The sequence below is a fragment of the Corticium candelabrum genome, chromosome 22 (assembly GCF_963422355.1).
Source record: "Corticium candelabrum chromosome 22, ooCorCand1.1, whole genome shotgun sequence".
Taxonomy (NCBI): Eukaryota; Metazoa; Porifera; class Homoscleromorpha; order Homosclerophorida; family Plakinidae; genus Corticium; species Corticium candelabrum.
In genome coordinates, this window is record NC_085106.1 from 4,993,467 (window position 1) to 5,016,218 (window position 22,752).

Consider the following 22,752-nt stretch of genomic DNA (forward strand, 5'->3'; position numbering starts at 1 on the left):
GCAACGCGCATGCTCGGATGCAAATTTGTGTCTCCTGATCTTGAAGGACATGGATGTGCATGACTTTGATAAAGCGTTTGAAAACATCATTGAAGACTGTCTTCCAAACGAGACAGAGAAGGAGCTCTCTGTACCACGCCAGTGGCTTAGAAAGGTCAGTCCCTGCTTGCAAACTCTAGAATTGTATATTTTTCTTCAAGCTGCACTTTTCACGTTCAGGATTTATTTTTTATTAATTAATTCGACCGTCGTAGGGATCGATTTTTATCGACAGGTTCGGTGATAAGGTAATCCGGGGTAACTCCGGACACGTGACCATAATCTTGCACTGCGTTCTTGATGGTGCTGTACGCAATCGATTTTCCCTTGTAATCGCACATCAGTCGTCTTTTGAGCTTCCTTCAGACAGTGATTAAGTCGCTCATAGCCTCTTTGTTATGGCTCAGGGTTAGTATTTACGGACGCGTTACTACGCGGCGGGCGTACTATAGTCGCTGAACTTTCTCTTTCCAGCTCTACACCACGCACACAACTTGAACCCAATTGCACACTACCACTAAACGCTATAGCCCAAAGACCACAAAACAGTGTAGCTAAGGTACAATCGAAGCATTCTACGTGTTACACGCCAGCGATCTGTACTCAGAAGTAACTCTACTCATTGCTTGATCATGGTGCGACATTGCAAACCTAAAGGAGCAAAAAACAAGTTGTCAAACGAAGCTCTACGAAATGCTCTACAAGATATAAAGGAGAAGAAAGGCAGCATCAGAAAAATTGCATTGCAATACGGCATTCCTTCCTCAACCTTGTATGACCATCATACGGGAACAAGCAAGAAGCGCTTTGGAGGACCGTCCACTGTCTTCACATATGCAGAGGAACGAGAAATAGCCTTGCCTTGCATTGTGCTGCAGGAAATGGGTTTCCCCATTGACAGGGCTACTCTGACCAGTGTAGTTTCAGACTATATCCAGTGCTCGAATTAAGGTTTCAACCTTGTCCGGACATATTCTCACGTAGCCAGCCCCTCCCCTTTTGATATCAAAAGTGGGAGGGGCTAGCTACGTAAGGCTAAAATTTTAAATTGATTGGACTTCACAGCTAGAATTAGTTCAAACATATTTTCCATCGTAACTAACTTAATCAGGAGCATCAAAACCTGATTTGTTTGGTATAACACGCATTAATAAAAAGGCAGTCAGTTTTAACATGATGAGTGCAAAAGATCAGTGTCACCATGCCTTATGATATCCATAAACAGTCAACAGCTACATGAGCACAAAAGTTCAGTAAGGTATCACAAAAGCTGAGGCAATTTTTCTGCCATACTTGAAAGACACAACAGTGGAAATAATTTTTTCATTTTTACAACAACATTAGACAAAACATTTCAAAGCAGTCCAGCCATAGGTAGACCAATTCTGGTCTATAAACAATACTAAGTATCCACAAGTCAACGGAGTTTGAGACTAAAATGGTCTCCCACAGATTGTTTTTCATGACTTGCGATCTAGGTCTGTGGATTAAGCGACATTAGAAATTTTCTATAACGAGATACGTAAGACAAAATGTATTAAGCTAAATTAATTAATAGTAAAGCAGAAGTTGAGTCATGTTCTGTACTGATCATAAGCACTTATATTCACTGTTAATTAACTATTAATTAGCCTTAAAGCAGCTTGTACTAATTGTTGTATCAGAGAGTAAATCAGTTACTACTTAGGCTTTTACTGACACTAAATTGTACAGGTTTATGTACAACGTACAAACTAGTGCTTGTCAACAGTTCCCACCCAAACTTCCCAATCCTCAATAGGGTTTCTAGCGCATGAGTTAATTAGGAAGGTATGACTATACAGCTACTAGAGGAAGTAGCCAATTAGCAAGGTCACTAGACGGTCCACCGCTGTGACATCAACTCACCAGTCCTCATTGTTTCGCGGGCTGTTGGTTGGTATTCCTGACTCTTCTTCCCGTTCCGTGTCGTCTTGATAGCCTTTATGGTTACATAACCTCATTCTATTGTAATATGACTTCTAATGGACAGTTTTGGGATATCACTTAACATCTGCGTGTGGTAAACAATTACAGCTGCATCATTACTGACTTTTGGGAGCAAAGTCAGCGCGAACAGAGAGTAGCCTCTGTAAATCTCTAGGATACTGTACATACTATAAAATTGAAAAGCGACAGAAGATTGAAGTTCACAGCAGACAAGTTAGGACATAGTTGGAGAACGCCGTGCATATCATTACTAGAGCACGTGACTCACGAATCCGTTTTACAAGACCAGTTGGGGTATACTACGTAGATACTAGTAACTCGTGTTTATCTCTTCTGATAACCCATATACGAGAAACACTAATCTTACAACGAACCTTTTGATATAGAGATGAAACACGTTGATTACAGTTGGCCGTACCTGTGGCGTAGTAATTATAATTCAATTATCAAATGAAGAGCGGCGATCACTAGGTAATAGACATCAGAAATATGCGGCAAAACGAATAGACGCTCATTGTGCAGCTAGCTGTAGTGGAAAATGATAAATCAAACGTTGAGAGCAAGACATTAGAGCTCCTTTACGGCATGTCTACAGTTGCGTTTCTAAAGTTTGACATCTTGTTCGAACGTTCTTCTTCGTGATCGGACAAACAACAGAAGTGTTTGGAAATGTCCGATGTCCGACCGCTATTTCGAGCACTGATATATATATATATATATATATATATATATATATATATATATATATATATATATATATAGCTACGTGAAAGCAAACTGCAGAAAGAATCCTTTCACTGATGACACACCTGGCCCTGACTGGTTCCTTGGTTTCATGAAGAGATGGAAAACAACTCTATTGCAGAGGAAACCACAACATCTTTCCAGGAAGAGAGCAAAAGCTTTGACCCTTGAGACAATTGAGAGCAGGATGGAATTCTCAGAGAAAACTCACCGACACACAGGGCTATTTCGTCTCACTAGGGCAGAGTTGAGCAAAAGAATTTGGAACTGCGACGAGACAGCCTTTTCCACAGCTTTGTCCTCTAAACTGGTCATTGCAAAAAGATGCACCAAATCTGTACATGAAACCATGGGAGAGAGCGGTCGAGAGTACATTACAGTACACTGGTGTGGCAATGCCAACGGAGATCAGATGCCTCCTTATGTTCTGTACAAAACACAGCACCTCTATTTAATTTGGACACTTGGTGGGCCAACAGGATGTTTATACGGGGTATCATCAAGTGGCTGGATGGAGAAACCCAACTTCCACAGCTGGTACATCTCGGACATTTGAAATTAATTCATCCCCAGCCATCATCAGAAAGCCATCTTTACCCTTCAGTTGCTCAGTGCTCCAACAGTAGTGATTCTGATGCTGTTCCAGACCCAGGAGTGATTCTCTTTTTTGATGGGCATTATTCCCATATAAACCTGGACGTTATTATTGCTGCTAAGAGAAGCAATGTCTCGCTAGTGACTCTGCCTCCAAACACCACCCATGCATTACAGCCTTTGGATGTTGGAGTGTTCAGCCCAATGAAGAGATCTTGGAAGAAACTTCTAGCTGACCACAGACGAAAGACACAGGGCCGAGGGATTGATAGACACAGTTTCCAAAGCTGATAAAATGTCTCTGTGAAACCTCCATGAAGCACTGCCACTTTTAAAGTGCATTTAGAGGTTCAGGCTTGTTTCCATATCCAAGAGCTGAAGCAATTCCGAGATCACTGTTGGCTTCTGCAGAAACAGTTACCAAAAAAACACCTTCAAAGAGTTCTCGTGCAACAAACGCATCGACACCAGGTGTAAAACTGCAGCTGAAGCATCAATTTGGCAAACTGTTTCAGGTTTGTGCAACCCCAAAAGCAAAAGCAAAGCTAAAGCCATCTTCCAGAGTACAATTAGCCCATTACATAGAAGTTCTCACCACCGAAGAGGCCATGAGCAGAATACAGGAGCAAGATCAGAAACAGCAACTAGCAAAATCTGCCAAGTCAAGACAAGCTGCAGGCAAAACGTCAGGACGAAGAGGAAGGAACCGAACAGTAGTTCAAATCCAAGAAAAGGACAAAAACACCTGCCAGGGGTGTAATGGTTCGTTCTCAGACGACAACAGCGATAGGCAACAAACTTGGGTGGGGTGTGAGTGCTGCTGGAGATGGTATCATCACGACTGCGCAGGCCTTACTGATATGTCAGAAGAGGACGATCCTTGGGCCTGCCCACGGTGTAGTTAGAATAAGTGTTATGCTCTCCTAGAGACCAAAACAGTACGTAAAATAGAGGTATTTTAGTAATGCCTGTAGTCGATCCAAACGTAAATTTTTGGGCATTCCAGCAGCATGTCATTTACAGCTCGTTATTTTAGTAATAATCATGCACTAAAGTCTTACCAGACAGCTTCAGAAGAGACGAACGGAACGTGTCCAGAGTCACCCCGCCCTCGCACACCGACATCCTCCCAGTCTTGTAGTTCTTCCTCCTTTGTAAATTGGTTTCGATCAACAAAAGCACTGTCAACAACATACCAGACGACCTGCTATACGATGACAGAGTTTCGGATTGCGATAGCAAAGCTTTCTCGCTACAGCCAAGATATTGTGAAAGGCTGTCCGGAGTTACCTCGGATTACCTTAGTAATTATTCATTGCTTTACTGTTTAGCGGCGTTTGCATCTCCTGTAGCTGTCAACCAATCAGTGATTTTATCGACAGACGAAACTGCTGCTAGACCAGGCCCGTAGCCTGTTTACCCCGTGGGGTTCAAACTTTTAAAAAACAGACTTCTGTGACGCCTTTTCAAACAGACAAGCAATCATCAAAGTTCGAAATCATGTGCAAGAAATGAAATGACCACAATGTTGTTTGAAGTAGCCGAAAACGGACTCTGCAGCAGAGGTACTGCGGTCTGTCTGTCTTTCTACTATTCTTGGCATACTCGGGCTACTGTACATATACTCCTCACTCTTTCTGCTAGTGTGACAGATGGTGGTAAACTGGCAGAAAACTTTCATCAATGTTTCTGTGCTTTTTCTGTATACATAGCCAATAGTCTTTTGACCATTGCATGGGCTTAATTCAATGGTATCTGTAATCCAATGCTCTAATTTGTAATTTTGTGGTCAAATCGGCCAGGTGTGAAAGTCACTGGTATACTATCAGGAAGAGTTTTATACTGTACTACAATGAAATTTAACCTAGTGATACTGGCGAGAAGCTGCTGAGCATCACTGTGGCTCCCTGTGTACCAGTCAAAGTAGAAATGCCCATATTATTCAACCGAAGTAAATACCTGTGATCCTGGAAAGGAAACGCCCTTGTACATTGCCTCAGTCAGTGGGGGGGGGGTTAGTTTGCACTCTTCGCACCCCCAGAATACAGGCTTGTAGACTGAGAGCTATAGTTAATTAACCTGTGGAGGGTTACAGTTGTTAGCCTCGTCCCCAGATTCTCTTGCGCTAGTCTTGTCCAGTACCCGCATGAATCTCGTGCTTGGAATTTTCGTATGGGGCACCAGAAAATATTAGCAAGAGAGAGTCTGGGTAACAGTTGTGTGGTCTGGATCAACCTCTGGCCAGTCAGGCAATTGGAATGCAGTACATGCATGCAGTATGCATACCCTCATTATTATCTATTGCAACTGTAAGTAATGTTGAAGTTATGATGTATTAAAGTTCTATTTGTACATGTGTGTGTGTGTGTGTGTGTGTGTGTGTGTGTGTGTGTGTGTGTGTGTGTGTGTGTGTGTGTGTGTGTGTGTGTGTGTGTGTGTGTGTGTGTGTGTGTGGTTATTTGCAATGTAAGTGTCTATTATGTTTTGTTGCAGGTGTTAGAGTACAACGTTCCACATGGTATGAGCTTTTTGTAATTTAATTAATATGAGTAGTAGCAGTTACTGGTGTGTGTCTGTGTGTTTGTTCTGTCTGTCTGTCTGCTTTTCTGTTTATTTGTCTGTCTGTTTGTCTGTGCGGTGATCTTTCTGTGTATTTATGTAGGTGAATGCATGGTTATACACTCGAACTTCCCTAATCTGGATCTTCAAGATCCGGACACCTCCCTAGACCGAACACTTTTACCCAGTGCATATCAGGTCTTGGAGCTCTGAATGTAAGCACTTTGCCAAGAAAGTCCCCGTATAAACACTCAATTCTCAAGCCATCTTGACTATAATTTATGCCAATGCATAAGAGAATGCGTGTGTAACGTATGTAACTCTATTAGAACGTACACGTGTACAATACAGTGTACTGTACACGCATTCTGTATGCAGAACTGGTATGCCATTCACCAAACCTTACATTAAAAATTGTCTGTGATTCCAAGGATTTTACACGTGTTACCTATCTCTATCTTCCGGACATTTCTAGAATTCGGACAGCGGCTGGTCCCATACTGTCTGGATTAGGGAGGTTTAAGTGTAGTACTTTTTCTGCAGTGGAGCTTGTGTTGAAACTAACACATGTGCCATAAATTTATACGTACAGCGATGTGTTGTTGCTCTTATGAAGCATATGATTATCTAATAAATTGTATTTAAGGTTTTTGAATGTAGACTCTTTATGTGTGATCATATGTTGAGTTTAATTAAAGTACAGTAGCATATCAGTTATTTGAATGGCAGTTATCCAAATGCGTTAGTTAACCAAACACAGAATGCCTTGGAACACTCCTAGAAGTATGCACTGTAACCGTTATGCTCATACGCAACAAGGTGTAATGTCATCGTCAGCTGAAACGAAGGAGGTAAAGAAGCAGAAAAGAGTTGTTCTCACGATCGAGGACAAATATATTTACGCTAAAGCTTCGAATGCCTGGACCTGTTTGTCTAGGCACAGAGTACAGGATTGGGACGTCAATGGTGTGCGGTTTTCTGAAGATGTTGGACAAACTACAGAAATTTGATTCCCAACTGCAAGAGAACAACTGCACCAAAGCTCGCTGCATCGTTCAAGATCCCGAGTTACCTGACGTCAACAAAGCTGTTTACCTCTGGTTTTTTCAGGAAAGATTCAAAGGGGTCTCCATAACGGGACCACTGCTAATGTGTAAGGTTGCACAGATGTACAGACACTTACTCTGAAGACCCACAGTACAAGCTTTTCAGGGTCAGTTCTGGTTGGCTAAAAAGTTCAAAGAATGCCATGCATCCAATAAGTGTAGGTTTTGTTTCACCACTTTGTGTAGACTTTGATATTTGCTTAGGCGAAAGTAAAACCTGCTATTGCATAACTGACTCACCTTCAATCTACGGCGAAAAGCACACATACAGCGACGGTTCGGCTGTAGATTGAATCACTTGGTATCACATGATAATGCACAGTGACGCAAGTTTCCCTGTTTTTTGCTTCATGCAAACAGTTTTGTACTGTACTATGGCCTCCTTTCGTAGAAAGAAAGACGGAGGAAAGCTCGAAGAACTGAGCGATTGCAAGTCGTTCAAGACTATCCATGTGGAGTTTACAACGTATGAACGAATGAGTCGCTTATGAACTGTAACTTGTTCTCTTTCACTGTCAGAATCGCCTGAAACGTCTAGATTCATCTCTCATGTCCTCTAGTAGCTAGCCTCGGAAAGCAAGACCAACCAATGCACCGCACAACACAGCAAGCATTTGGTCTGCAGCCCAAGGCTTTAACGTGCATTAACATCTACTGTGTGTGCATCAATCGGTGAAGCGTTCCTTTAAGAGTGCAGTTAAGTTTGAATGTTTGTACAATTATTGTTCACTGCATGTATTCGGTTTTAAGTGAGTATTGATGGACACCCTTAGACATCTGTTTGCGTGTCAGGAGAGTTAGTGTGAGTTGTCTGAAATATTTAGAGTTATCGGGTCCCAAAGTGTTTGGATAACTGACATGCTACTGTAATCTGCTTACATGCGTTTGTAATGATGTGTATGGACTAATGTACTGTTATTGTCGTTAGGAAAGAAGAATCGTGGTCTTAGTGTAGCTGCATCATATCGTCACTTGCTTAGGTCTGAGCGGCCTTTTACTGATGATGAGATTCATAAATTACAAGTATTGGGATGGTGTGTTGAAATGGTGAGCAGTTAACATCAGCTAAAGTTAATTAATAAGGCAATTCTCGACTCAATTGTCTTATTTCTTGCTACAGCTTCAAGCGTGGCTGCTGGTTGCTGACGACATCATGGATCAGTCTCATACAAGGCGTGGGAAACCATGTTGGTTTAGAAATGTATGAGCTACTTGTAGACAGGGTACATTTTACAATGTTTGAAGTTTCCAGCCTATCCAAGTTCTTAGGGTTACTGTGTTAAATGGTGGAACTGTGGGAATAGTTATTTGTATGAGTGTGGGTCTATTTGTATGGGTTAGTTCCTCTTGTCAATGAGATGCTCAGCTTCAAGATGCAGGGTTCTAGCCATGGATCGTAAGGCATCGTGGGCCGCTACACCTTGACAATGGCTGCTACACTATCCATCTTTGCGGCTAAGCTACTACGTTTGTGTACTTGCTTGTTTAGCCAACCCTCTCCAAAGCCGTCAGATATTTGGAGGCTAGTCTTTGACATAATGTCTTGTTCACATGATTTTTTGTGTTCAATGGGAACTCCAGCTATGTAGAGTTGTCGCCTCAGATAGACAGCTCCTCCCACTTTTCTATTAGTGGATGGGACAGTGAAGAGGGAGAGGGGCTGCTACATGACAGTAATTCAACACGTTACCATTTAGTAGTGTTGCATAATTTTCTACTAGGGGTAAGTTGCTTACGTTTAAACGTAGACTGCTTTGTCAGGTATGACAAATGACAAGATTCCTAAATGTTTAGCATTATGGTGTGCTCAGCACGTGCTATTGTGTACATTTTGATAAACAAGTCGATGGGTTTTTACCCCACTAGGATGCGGTGAGATAATGAGAGCAACAGTACACCAAGGACTTGGCTTCAAGCCTTTTCCACCGAAAGTAGACGGAGGAGGAGGAGCTGGCTATGGAAGATTACATAATTGCTGCTGGGTCTTGGTAGTTTCTACTTTCCCATTGATCAGAGAGTTATAGCAGCAAGACCGGATGCAAGGTACGGAATGTAATAAGGATACCACGACTCAAACTGCAAATAAAGGCATGCACCCAAAAACTTGGCTTCTTGCTACGCCTTTCCACAAACCTGGTTAGAACACTGAGATGGCTAACACTTTACATGAGTTCAGAAATGAGACTTTTGAAAGAGTATGGTAGTGGGTTCCTACAATGGAAACCATAAACAAGTTGAAGGAGAGGATATTGTGATCCGTCAGAGCTGGAAGTTATTACTAAATTAGGGGCACTTAGCTTACTGACAATGAGTGAAAACAGAGTGTGTTGCACACACACACGCGCACACACACACACACACACACACACACACACACACACACACACACACACACATGCACGCACCTGAATGAAACAATTAGACGTACGACGAGATTAGAGTGAATATACGATTTCCAGGCTGCACACGCACTTTCACTAAAAAAACACGTTCCTACTGATGGACTGATAATCGGAACAACCGGTAGACGGTGAGTTTCGTAGGTTTGAAGGGTAACCTTCCCTTTGCCTGGCAGCTTCACTTGAAACCGACCGTTAGGGAGAATATTTGAAATTTTTGAGTTCAAGTTGACCTGATAACGTTTGAGCTGTCACTTTTCACTCCTGATTGATTTGCTAGGTATGCTGTCCTTGTTGATGGCAAGCAACCGCAAAGTTAAGCGAACTCCGAGTGCCACCATTACATATTTGGGAACCTACACACATACACACACACACACACACACACACACACACACACACACACACACACACACACACACTTAGTGACTCTGGATGGATAGATAAGCAGCTGCTGTTAGACGGTCTGGCCCCCAGCCCGAATGTTGGGTTCCTGTCCACTACGCAGGAGCTGTGGGCCATGCTAAGCAATCTTCTGGAGCCTGGTCAGGTACTTGCAAGAGCCCCGACTGTGACGCCAACTGTGGTGTGGCCACCCGAAGTCCCACCCGGACCCCAGTGACTGGTGGACTTTGTTGCATTCGTGGGCCTTTGCCACCCCAGTCAAAGACCAGGTAATCATTTATACTCCTGAGTCAAGAGAGGCAATTGTGTGTGAGTTTCTTGCCCAAGGAAATTATGGCACCGCTTGCCATCACTGTGTCTTGAACTTGCAACCCTGTTGGGTCCCGGATGTACTCACTCCATAAGATGACTGCTCTAACCAAGTGAGCTATAGCACCACACACACACACACACACACACACACACACACACACACACACACACACCACATACACACAGCGACTCTAGCTGATCTTCGTCATTTTAGGACGACGTTGGTCTAGTTGGTCTAAATGATGCTTTTCTATTGGAATCATGTGTCTATAAACTATTGAAGAAGCATTTTCGTCAGGAGGCTTATTACACTAATTTGGTGGAACTATTTATGGAAGTATGACATACCACTTCATCAAAGGTATTTCGTTATCTAATGGTACTTATCTCATCTTCATTTTGTGTAGACAAGCCACCAGACAGAACTAGGACAAACTCTTGATCTTCTTACATCTCCTGAGAATTCTGTTAATTTGGAACATTTCACATTAGACAAGTAATATACGTTGCAAGTTGGCTTTTATAATCTTACACAGTTGTTACTTCTATGAACAGTTTTGTTCTGCCTTATTAGAGGAATGACAACCAGTCACCTGGAGTGACACATACAAAATACTTGTTAGAGTGTAGTTGCTAACAAATAGTGTGTAAATCCTACTATGAGGCACTTAGAGAACATAGACCTTTGAAGTTACTGAGAGATCTTTACTGCTTTACTTTGAGAGTAGTTGGCTACCTATGGTGTATGCGTACATAAGAACAGAGATATGGTAGAGAAGAGCATTTTTCATTACACGTATATTTGGTGAGTAGTTCTTTGTATATTCTTACTGTCGCGTTTAATTTGGTTGAATCTTTTTGTTTTTCTCTTGTTCTATTATGCTTCAGTAGTGAGAACTGTATTCGAGTGGATACGAATTAAATACATTCATTTATTCATTCATAAGACAATTTGATCAGAAATCTGCATGCAGTCTGGGAATTAAAGCCACATGATTAAAATTTATTTATTAAGTGCATGTGTGTGCATGCGTGCTTTGTGCATGCGTGCTTTGTGCATGCGTGCTTTGTGCATGCGTGCTTTGTTCATGCAGAAACACTGTTGCAGAAGATTTCATGTTTTGTTAGATGATATAGTATTGTACATATGTGCAATTTTACTTTACCTGTCACATGGAATTTATTATGATTATTTGTTTTGTGGCATGATTGCTTCGAAATCAAACATTTCTTACTGCCACATTTTCATAACTTTAGAGCTCGATATTTTATTATGCTGGCACAACTTTTGTGTGGAGACTCTGCATACTATTATTGCTTTCTTTTAAAGTTTGATTAATTAGAAGATTACAAAGCAAGTGTGAATGTAAATTTAGTGGTGCATTTGTTGAGGTTTGTCTTTTTTCTTTTTCTTTAGGTATCGTGCTATTGTGAAGTATAAAACAGCTTTCTATTCTTTTTACTGTCCAGTTGCTCTTGCAATGCATATGGTTGGTATTATAAATGATAGCTCATGGTCACTGGCAGACAATATATGTGTATGAAGGCTGGTTTGACAAGTGAAGATGACTTTACTCGCGCAGGAAAGATTCTATTGTCAATGGGAGAGTTTTTTCAGATCCAGGTAATCCGAACAGATTAACTTTCCAAAAGACATTGCACATGCATTAAGGTACCACTACCTAATTTGAACTTGCACAACATTAGTCTTTAACATGATGGTCTTGTCTTTAAAGTAGTCTTGCTTGCTGGTAATGAGAAAGACCAATTGTATTTGATTTTGTGGTGAAATATCTATCTTGCAATGCGTGTTTTTTGTAACCATGTGATGCTCTAGACTTTTGGTAATCAACGTGTTTGTATAAATGGTGTGCTACTGTATTTATGTTCAACAGGCTTGACTGCAGGTATTTTTAAGCATGGCTTGGCTGAGAAAATAAGTCACTGTGACTGAATTTACATACACGGCAAATTAAAATGTAGATTGAAAGAATTGTCAGTGAACTTACTGGTGATAAGCAAGCTAGAACACTTGGGGGCTGTATTGCTTAATGAGTTGATGAAAAAGACTCATTTAATTGGCAGCTTGTAGAGTGAATTGTTGGATAGATTAATTATTAGTAGTGAATTGATGAAGTATAAAATATTTGCACCTGCTATTGTATTGTGCGCGTGCGCGCGCGCGCGCACACACACACACACACACACACACACACACACGCACGCACACACACATGCACACATGCTCACTGCACTTATTTATGTTTACGATGCATGTTTGTATACGCTGTAGGATGATTTCTTGGATTGTTATGGAGATCCTGCTGTGACTGGCAAAATAGGTACAGACATAGAAGACAATAAGTGCAGCTGGCTGGTGGTACAGGCACTTAAAAAAGTAACAGCAGAACAACGAGAGGTTTTAGAGGTGAAAGATTTGCATATGACTGTCTTGTCTCCTCTTTGTAATATGGTGGTCTTACCACTAGAAAAACTATGGCCGCAAAGATGAAGCTTGTGTTTCTTGTGTGAAACAACTTTACAGTGATCTATGTCTTCAGAAAGTGTATCATGACTATGAAGAGTCAAGTTATAGTGATTTGATGGCCTCAATTAATACTGAATGTGGATCTTTACCAAAGGGCATGTTTATTGAGTTTGCCGATCGCATCTACAAACGAAAGAAGTGAGCTGAACACACAAGGCCTATCTTTATTTGAACAGTCAGTTGTATTTACAGTTTCTCACAATGATTAATTTGCGTAATTCTGTATGTCAGAATAAATGTTCTTACAGCAGACCATGTACCAAAATATTGAACAGGCAGTAGAAACATAGGGCTGTTGAGTCAGCACATGTACTCTACTGTATTGCAGATCTGTATAAAGTATTTGCTTTGATCTAGATTTAGATTTAGATTTGTTGTGTAGTGTATACTGTATACATTACTCTGTTGTGGTGTGTGCACGTGTCTTTGTGTGTGTGCACGTGCGTTTGTGTGTGTGCACGTGCGTTTGTGTGTGTGCACATGTGTGTGTGTGTGTGTGCACGTATGTGTGTGTGTGCACGTATGTGTGTGTGTGTGCATGTGTGTGTGTGTGTGCACGTGTGTGTGTGTGTGTGTGTGCATGTGTGTGTGTGTGTGTGCGTGCGTGCACGCGCGTGTGTACTCTTCAACTTCTACTTTAGTGCAGTACTTAGAGATTGGAGAAATTTTTTCATCAAGAAGGAGCATGTGTGAACTACAAGGTTGGTAGAGGGTTGGTGGGGAATAGAACTTCAAAGTCTCAACAGGTTACAGAATCCCAGTTTGCAGATGATGTGGCATTGTGTTCTACATCATGTCAAGGGTTTGAAAGCATTTCTAAAGCTTTTATCCAAGCTATTAAGTATGTATATATCCGGGACCCATCAGAATTGTACACATTCACAGTGATGGCGAGTTATGGCATAATTTCCTTGGGCAAGAAACTCACACACAACTGCTGCTCTTGATTCAGGAGTATGATTGAGTACCTGGTCATTGACTGGGGTGGCAAAGACCGGCCTCGACTGTGACAAAGTGTATCAGCCACCGGAGTCCTGGTGGACGTCGGGTGCCTACACTGCAGTTGACATCGCAGTTAGTGCTCCTGTGAAAACCTGGCCAGGTTCCAGGAGATTGCTTAGCATGGGCCCATATAGTTCCTGCATAGTACACAGGAACCCAGTCATCCCGCTGGCGGCGTGATTCTTATCAACTTGCCATTTGTGTGTATGGTGTGTGTGTGTGTGTGTGTGTGTGTGTGTGTGTGTGTGTGTGTGTGTGTGTGTGTGTGTGTGTGTGTGCAAACTGATGATTGTCTGGTGATATAACATAATAGCTCAGTTGGTTAGAGAGTCATTTTATGGAGTGAGTACATCCGGGACCCTTCAGGGTTGCAAGTTCAAGTCACAGTGATGGCAAGCTATGGCATAATCTCCTTGGGAAAGAAACTCACACACGATTGCCTCTCTCGACTCAGGAGTATAAATGAGTACCTGGTCTTTGACGAAAGGCCCTGACTGAGACAAATCTATCAGCCACTGGGGTCCCGGTGGGACTTCGGGTGCTCACACCACAGTTGGCTTCACAAGCCGGTGCTCCTGCAAGTACCTGACCAGGCTCCAGGAGATTACTTAACATGGCCTATAGCTCCTGCGTAGTGCACAGGAACCCAGTCATCTGACTGGGGGCATGACCATATACCGCAGCTTCTTATCCGTTTGCCATTTTGCATTTTGCAAATTGGTGATTTGATTATGATTTGGTTTGGCAGAACACATGCAAAGGCAGACTAGAGGTTGACAGAGTGGATCTTTGGCTTGCTAACTGATTGAAGACATGTTGGCTGGAAACACTCTGGCAAACTGATGACAGATAAACAGCAAAGAGAACTTGCAATGAATGCAAAAAGTGTACCTAGTAGCTACTTGATTGATAAGAGTTGTAAGGGAATTAAGCGTTGTTAATGAGATCTGCATTAATTATTGCACTACATTCAGTGTGGTTAAAAGCTACTGTTGTGTACAAAACATTTGGTATTGTATTTGATTATGACAGCAACACTTCTACATTTGTGGTTACACAGCTCACATGCTAAATCAATAATCAGTTATGCCTAACTTGTCTCTTGCAACATGTAGAATCTACTGTAGTCAGTAGTGATAATAGTAGACCGGTCTACTATTTTTCATACCCTACTCAACCCGGTCTTATATTTTAGCACGGTCATTTATATATATATATATATATATATATATATATATATATATATATATATATATATATATATATATATTGATGTTTGTAGCACACTAAAAAGTGCAGTTCCCTTAAAGGGCAACACATACACGCAAATCTACATAAAACAAACACACACTCGGACTAAATAACTTCTACGTAGACACTATCTAAACCCTCATACTAGAATAACTTGTACGAACAAGTTACAAAATTGTGAGACCTAGGCTTGCGCCTGTACTCTAAACGCCCAACACACTTTACTATGGTATTACTTGAATACACGCACCGTTTAAGAATAACAGTTGTTCTTTCTTCATCTTATCTGCTGCTTCCACAAACAGCTGCCCAATCTATCAGTTATGGAATCTCTATCCCGCATTCCTAGACCTCTGCGAATTCTCTCCTGTACGCTCTGTTCACTGACCTAACAGTTACACCGTTTTGTAGGTCCCAAAAGACAACTTCCATACACTAGGACTGGAAACAGTTGAACTTCCATAATTTGTTTCCATGCCAGATCGGACATACAATAACCTCCTAACTTTGCAATTGCAGCATTGACTGCACTGTAGAACTTCCGACACCTATTATCCACTGCTAGATGGTCTGTTCCATCGTGGTCAAAGATTGTGCCCAGGTGAATAATAGACTCTTTGTAAGGCAGAATAGATCCCCTCAGACATAACTCCGGGTTTGTAATAGCTACCCTCTTATGTTTGGCAAACACTATTGATGTGGATTTCTTTTCGTTAAACAACAGACTGTGATCTTCTGCATACTCTCCACACACATTCAGCATTCTCTGGAGGCCTAATACTGATGGAGATAATAACATAATATCGTCCGCATATGCCAGAGCTCCTACATATTTATCACCTATTCTCGCATCGTCTCCACTTTGCTTTAACTGTCGTAGGAGATCGTCAATGTATGTATTAAACAGATCGGTGATAGTACACTTCGTTGCCTTACACCATTATGCACTCCAAAGGGACTGGATTGTTTCCCATTCCATTTGACAACCATGCTCTCACTCTCATACCAATGCCGCAGAAACTTCACAAAGTACGCCGGACAACCTGCATCTAATAGCCTGGTGAACAGTCTGTAGTGAGATTCCCTGTCATATGCCTTAGACAGATCTAACGAGCATCCAAACATTTTGCGGTTTCCCTTGTCCAAGAAGTATTTGACAGACTCTTTCAACAAGAACGAGCAGTCACCACAACTATGATGGCTTTTGAACCCAAATTGCCTTTCATCTGACCTCAGACACAATCCAGCTTTATGAATAAGAATGTCCTCCAATACCTTTGAATTAATGCAAGAAATTGCAATGCCACGGTAGTTATCCCTATTAGAGGAGTCTCCTTTCTTGTCTTTGATAATTGGGACTATGAATGACTTCAACCATTGTTGAGGTACAAAGGAGTGTCACAAAATGCCATAAATGCAACACTCGTGTGAATTACAAGACTCCTTCCCCCATGCTTTAAGTGTTCAGCCTGTACCTGATCCACTCCAGCCGATTTCTTCCACTTCAGCCTACACTCCGCTTGCTCAACTTCCCATACATTGACATCTACCACCCACCATGGTAGCTTCAGCTTGCCTGAGTGAAACTGTAGTGTCTCTTCAAATACCTTACACTCTTGCTCAATCTTTGAATTGGGCTCGCTGTTAATAATACCACCAAAATGCTGTTTCCATGCATTCATTTCTTCATCATCTGACTCTTCTGGACGAACTCTTTTGGTTGGAAAGACTCTGTTCTGACTCTGTCCAAATTTAACATTTTGCCAAAAGGTCTTACAGTCACCCCTTTCTATGTCGTTGCCAAGCCTATCACAGAACTTCTGTCGTTCATTTCTCCTCCATGCTTTTAATTTTCTTTTAAAGAGTTTTCTCGACTGACACATGGCAGCAGGAGATCATTCCCATGGTCACTTTATTCGAGCACAGTCTATTATTACTGGAAATACGGTGACTGTCTAATCTCTGACAACTACATGTGGAGAGTGTCATAATTGTAGTTGCATGGATCAACCTTTGGGTGCAATTCCCAAATAGTAGGTACTATAATGGTAAAATGAAAATGTTGTTATTCCTGCTACATGTCAAGTAACAGACAAATTGTTGGTTGCATCTGGAAGGTGTGCTGTGTGTCCAGTCAACATTTCAGTTTTGAGCTAAATACAATCAAATATTAAAAGAGTTTAATTTCTTTACATTTACACAAGACACAAACCTCCAGTTTGACACAGAGTTCGAATAATATTTCTCTGGTTTGTTTTAAATGCATAACTCTACTGTGGTGGCTTGTGGTGCAGTAAAATCTCAACTCTTGTGCCCACCTACACTTAACGATCAGATTGGTCACATGAAAACTTTGACAACACTGTGTGATTAACTAATAACCCTGGAGATATTCCCACATTCTTGAGCAGTTGATGTGAGTATCCATCAGGGCTGGTTGGCAATGCAGTAACGAAATTGTACTTAGTGTCGTTTTTGTTGTGTTTGTATGCGTAGAGCAGCATCCAACCACCTCATCCATTTCCATATCACAGTAAGTCTACAAATATATATTAAATATGTCCATTTACTTTATTCCTGTGATTCATACTTGGAATGGAGACTTACATCCTGGTGGTTGTATCCAGTAAATGTGGCTTTTTCAACTGCACTGCTTGTTGTCTGCTTGATGCTCCAGGGTAAGATTTTGAGCCTTTAAATTTGGAATAACCACTAACTCCAACCCACTCAACACCATTGCATACCTACAACAAACAGCAATCATATCACACCATCTATCCATCCATGTTCTGTCTTCACTTGAGTAAGTGGTGCAAGTCACATTTTGTGATTTTTGTATCACACACACACACACACACATACACACACACACACACACACACACACACACACACACACACCACACACACACACACACACACACACACACACACACACACACACACACACACACACACACACACACACACACACACACACACCACACACACACACACACCACACACACACACACACACACACACACACACACACACACACACACACACGCACGCACGCACACACACACACACACACACACACACACACACACACACACACACACATCCTCCTCCGCCTCCTGTATCGTTTCTGTCTAAAGGACACGTTATACCCCTTCAATGGGGACAAAGACAAAGTCACAAAAAAGTCTCTCCAAGCATATTAATATGCATTGTGTACTGAATAGCTTCATTTGCTTCTAAATATCTCTTACAGGTCTGACATTCAATGACTCCAGTTTGTTGATGTACAGGTTTTTCTTGTTCAGCAAAGCAATCGTGTCTCTTCAAATCACTAATGCGTCTGAAACATCTGAGACAGTCATGGCAGATAACAGTTTGCAAATCAAAATTGCCAGATGACAATTGACTAGACTCCAAGTAGGAATGGTAATGCCCTCTCCAAGTTGATCTGATTTATTTGCTAAGTCATACCAAGACCTTTCCGGAATCTTCAGCTCATTTAGGTCTTTCCAGCGTTTTCTAGGGCCTACCTTGTGGACGTTTTTCTGATAACCACCCAAAGGAGCATATCTTGGAAATTCAATGGTTGGGCATTCAAGTCAGATGCCCTATAACCATTGCATACGTCGTCTATAAGTTTTGTGTTTTTTGTCTGTTGTTTCATTTCAGACAAAGTTGGCCATTCTTCCTTCTTGCACAAACAATCGCAGCTGCCATGGGCTGTTCGACGTTTCAATTAATCCTTGTTGAAGGAGATCTTCTATTTCTTTCGGATCCCACTCCTGTCACCACTGTGATAACTGAGACATCCAATGCCAAACACAAGACTGAACTCTATTTACAAGTGCACTATGGTAATTCTACGCATGCGCTTCCCTCATCACAGCCTTACACAACGCTCCTAATGCTTTGGACACTTTTGCAATTCTGCAATCGACATCCAAGTCTGATCTCCCTGAAGCTTCAATTGTGGATTGTATGTGAAATCTAGACACATGTTCAGTGTTACCGTGTTCAGTTTGCATAGGACTGCAATCTTTGGAAAACACCTCCCTTCCTGCAGCCATCACCCTATCTCTCGGACTAGAGGGCCTAGCCTTATCCCTACAAAACAACTTGGCGATCAAGGAGCTACTATGCCATTGACTGTGACTTTGCATCGCCAAATTGAAGATATGAAAGTGGCAACCCACAACAGCATCGTGGTCAAGTCATCTCTAGTAATTCTAATGACATCCTAACCGATTTGACATGTCATGACATTCTTAGCAAGTCAGGACATTGTATTTGCTACAGCTGTACGAGAATTTGTAGTTATTACAAAGAGATGGTGTCCTCAGCACGCCAATGCCAAAGAGAAATCTTACACAAAGAACGTGGAAGAAGTTTTCAAGGCTTGTCAGACTGAATAACGCAGGACTTCCCTGTTCTATAGTCATGTCTCGAGACGACATTATGAACAAACTAGCTCTGACATTAGAATTTCTACAAATCAAAATATAATCGAAATCACATACAGATGAGTCATATTGCACTATTTACAATGCAGAGTGACAATTTGAACTAAATTATCCAGTATAATATCATATACGTTTTTATAAATGATATAGGTATACCGTTACTCAAGTTAATTGAACTTGAAAGTCACAACATGGATTCACCGTGGCTACGCAGTCACACTCAAACATACAATAAAGAGCATTGAATGTTACAGCTTTAAAATTAATTACAAACTCACATTACATTACAGAACACTGTTTCTTTGCAGTCTCTACTGCGTAAGACGCTACAGTGTCAACTGCTCCACCAACAGCTGCCATAACTCGCTCAGTGACACCTTTTTCTTTTGCTTTTCGATCAATAATAGCCTCCATCTCTTGTGCCATTGCTCTTGCCGCTGTTTCCTTCTCCTCAGCAATCGTCCTTAGCTCCTTTTCAATTTGGAGTTTTTCCACTTGACTAGCCAATTGTAGCTGAGCCTCCCACAATTCTGTTTTGCTAATTGCCTGCTTGTGTATATTTGCGTTTTTGGAAATTCTTTGCTTGACATCTCTCATTACCGGCGGTTTGAAAACGTCTTCGCGTGTCAAGATTAAATAATTAAGTAGCACATCCCGGGAGTCTTCACGACTTTCTTTGCTTACCTCCCTATACTCTACAGGAGGATTGTCAACATAGAGGATGGTCTTAATATAAGGCAACATCCTTTCTGCAGCTGCACCATTTTCTTCCTTCAGCTTTAATTTGTCTTCTTTTATCTTAATAGGATCTCGAAAATTCACGAAGTTCGTTCTTACAATGGCGGTATAGTCCAGAACTTCCGTGCCAAAGAGAACTTGCCACATAATCTCCCATGCTCTCACTTCTTCTTCTGTAATGCGTCCGCCTGTGACAAAGAACACGGCGTTGATTCCATCGCAGCACTCATTGCATGCTGCTGCGAGACGCTGTAGAACTTCGTCAGGCGACAGTTTAGTGTCGCCAAGTCCAATCGTATCGACAATAACCAATTCGTATTGTTTGCCAAACTTGTCAACAACGAATTTTTTAGCCGTCACGAACTTCGTTTCACTGATAGATCCCTCGCTTTCTTTGAATGCATCGTCTTGGTTAGCCAAAGTATTTGCACAGGCTGATTTTCCCGAACCAGTTCTGCCTATCAAGACGACGGTACGAGTAGAGCTGGAAGACGCATTCGATGAAGCCATAAGTCACTTACTCGTGAGTCGGTAACTACAAATTCAAGTCTCACGCTTTTAGTGCGTGATCGTTAATGTGCAATACAGGAAGGGTGGGGCTTCGAAATAAACACTGAAAGATCAAAGGTCAATTTCAGTTCCTATCACGCTCTCTATAAAAAAGACGTCTATGCATAGACGTAATGTATGTATGTGTACACACCCTCACCGATTGTGTCATATCTATGCAAAATGTCTTTGTCAAAAGAAGCGTCATGCAAGCGTACTGTCGTCCTAGTAGGCAGAACTGGTGCAGGAAAATCGTCTTGTGGAAATACTTTGGCTAACACAACGAACTCCTTTACAGAAAGCGACGGATCTGTTAGTGAAACAAAGTGCGTGGATGCTAAAACGTTCGTTCTCGATTGGTCAGGCAAAGAGTACGAAGTGACCATTGTTGACACGATTGGAATTGGTGACACCCAACTGTCGGCTGACGAAGTTCTGCTGCGTCTTGCAGAGGCATGCAGCGAGTGCAGCGATGGAATCAACGCCGTCTTTTTTGTGACAGGAGGCCGCTTTACAGTAGAAGAGGCGGACGCGTGGGATATTATGTGGCAAGTACTCTTTGGGAAGGAAGTTCTCGAGCACACCACTATCGTAAGAACAAACTTTAGAAAGTTTCAAGACCACGACGCGGTCAAAGAGGACAGATCAAAATTAGAGGAGGAAGGAGGTCCAGCTGCAAGCAGAATCTTGCCTCATGTCAAGAACTTTCTGTACGTGGACAATCCTCCTCTACAATATGGCGGCAAAGAACATCGCAAGCATTCGCGAGAAATCTTACTCAATCATTTAATTTTGAACTGTGACAAATCATTTGTACCGCCGGTGATGAACGAAGTTAAGCAAAGAGTTACCAGGCACGTAGAGGCACACAGGAAGATGATCGAGGAGTACCAACAGTTGCAGTCTCAGCTAAAGGAAGCTCGAGATGAAATAGAACGAGCACGCATCGAAAGCGAATTGCAAGAGAACGAGCGGGAGAGGAATAAAGAAAGAGGAGCAATGACTCGAGAGATGGAAGCCATCGTCGATCGACAAGCCAGACAACTCGGTGTAGCTGAGCAATTCTTTGCCTCTGTGGGTAGGGTATTGGACGAAGCACCAGAAATCGCCACTGTGGTCGTGGCAGTGTTGAAGACTGTCAAGACGAGGTGTTGTGTAATGTGATACTCAAAAATCTTCAAAGAAAGACTCTTTACTGTTTCACTGTTTCTGTGTTGCTTTATAATTTGTACAGCTTCTATTACTTGTTCTAATAATTGTCAATCTGCGCACGTAGTAGCACTGGTTACTGTATTCTTCTATAGACATGGAACAGTCAAAAAGTTGTTAGTACTGGGTCGTCAGTCTATGACCCACAGCACTTTCATATAATCAATATCAACAGCAATCAAAAATTTTGAAATATGGAATATAGATAGCACCATGCAGTCCAGCCTTTCCCCACATTTATTTGAGTGGTCTAAAACAGCAATATGGGGTCTAGCTGCTATCCTTGTTTGTATATATGTCTCTTGGTTCCTTTCTGTGATGCAGTCCTAACGTGATGCAGTCCCAACAGTCCTTCCATGCTAACCGCCTTTGTTATTACTATCGTACCTTCGGCGAAGCGGCACAACAATGCAAGCAACCATGCAATTGGTCAGGAAACGACAAGGCCGATTACTAGTGGCCGCAGCAACCGGTCCTAATCACAGCCTACTTTTCCTATGCGAATCAATCTCTAAGAGACAGTTCCTCATCGACACTGGAGCAGAAGTCAGTGTTCTTCCCGCTACTGGATGGGACTACCGCTGCTGGCAATCAACGGTAGCACAATCAGCACGTACGGCACGTGCAAACTCTCGCATTTAGCCTCCAACACGTACCAATGGCCTTTTGTAGTCGAGGAGGTGACTCGTCCCTCCTTGGAGGCAATTTCTTACGCTCCAACTTTCATGGTTGATACGAACGGGAAAAGGCTGGTAGATGCAACAACTTTCCTCTCTGCTCCACTTACCTACACCTTGACTACAACTTAGGCGCTTCACCTCTCCACTTCCACTGACCAGTACCACATTTTGCTGGCTGAATTCCCGG

The 22,752-nt window shown here is 42.0% G+C and overlaps 3 protein-coding genes and 1 long non-coding RNA gene across 4 annotated transcripts; 2 read left to right on the forward strand and 2 right to left on the reverse strand.

The window, feature by feature from the left end:
• The first annotated feature begins 18 nt into the window (after positions 1–18).
• On the forward strand, positions 19–12,959 carry LOC134197086 (farnesyl pyrophosphate synthase-like). The gene is made up of 10 exons (XM_062666328.1): positions 19–154; positions 5,839–5,863; positions 7,939–8,057; positions 8,131–8,211; positions 10,341–10,463; positions 10,534–10,622; positions 11,544–11,616; positions 11,673–11,750; positions 12,420–12,554; positions 12,616–12,959. Exons 1-10 carry the CDS (start codon positions 50–52, stop codon positions 12,814–12,816), a joined length of 1,029 nt encoding a protein of 342 aa, XP_062522312.1. The 5' UTR covers positions 19–49; the 3' UTR covers positions 12,817–12,959.
• A 3,862-nt stretch (positions 12,960–16,821) lies between these two features.
• On the reverse strand, positions 16,822–17,750 carry LOC134197280 (uncharacterized). Its single transcript, XR_009972621.1, has 3 exons — positions 17,535–17,750; positions 17,140–17,466; positions 16,822–17,080 (listed from the first exon to the last, which is right to left on the reverse strand). It is a non-coding gene; the product is annotated as an uncharacterized LOC134197280 (long non-coding RNA).
• Positions 17,751–19,411: 1,661 nt separating this feature from the next.
• LOC134197629 (uncharacterized) lies at positions 19,412–20,707 on the reverse strand. Its single transcript, XM_062666974.1, has one exon. The coding sequence runs from the start codon at positions 20,635–20,637 to the stop codon at positions 19,669–19,671; it is 969 nt and encodes a 322-aa protein (XP_062522958.1). The 5' UTR covers positions 20,638–20,707; the 3' UTR covers positions 19,412–19,668.
• A 106-nt stretch (positions 20,708–20,813) lies between these two features.
• On the forward strand, positions 20,814–22,514 carry LOC134197628 (GTPase IMAP family member 4-like). The gene has a single exon (XM_062666973.1). It carries the CDS (start codon positions 20,815–20,817, stop codon positions 21,838–21,840), a length of 1,026 nt encoding a protein of 341 aa, XP_062522957.1. The 5' UTR covers position 20,814; the 3' UTR covers positions 21,841–22,514.
• Positions 22,515–22,752: the final 238 nt, after the last annotated feature.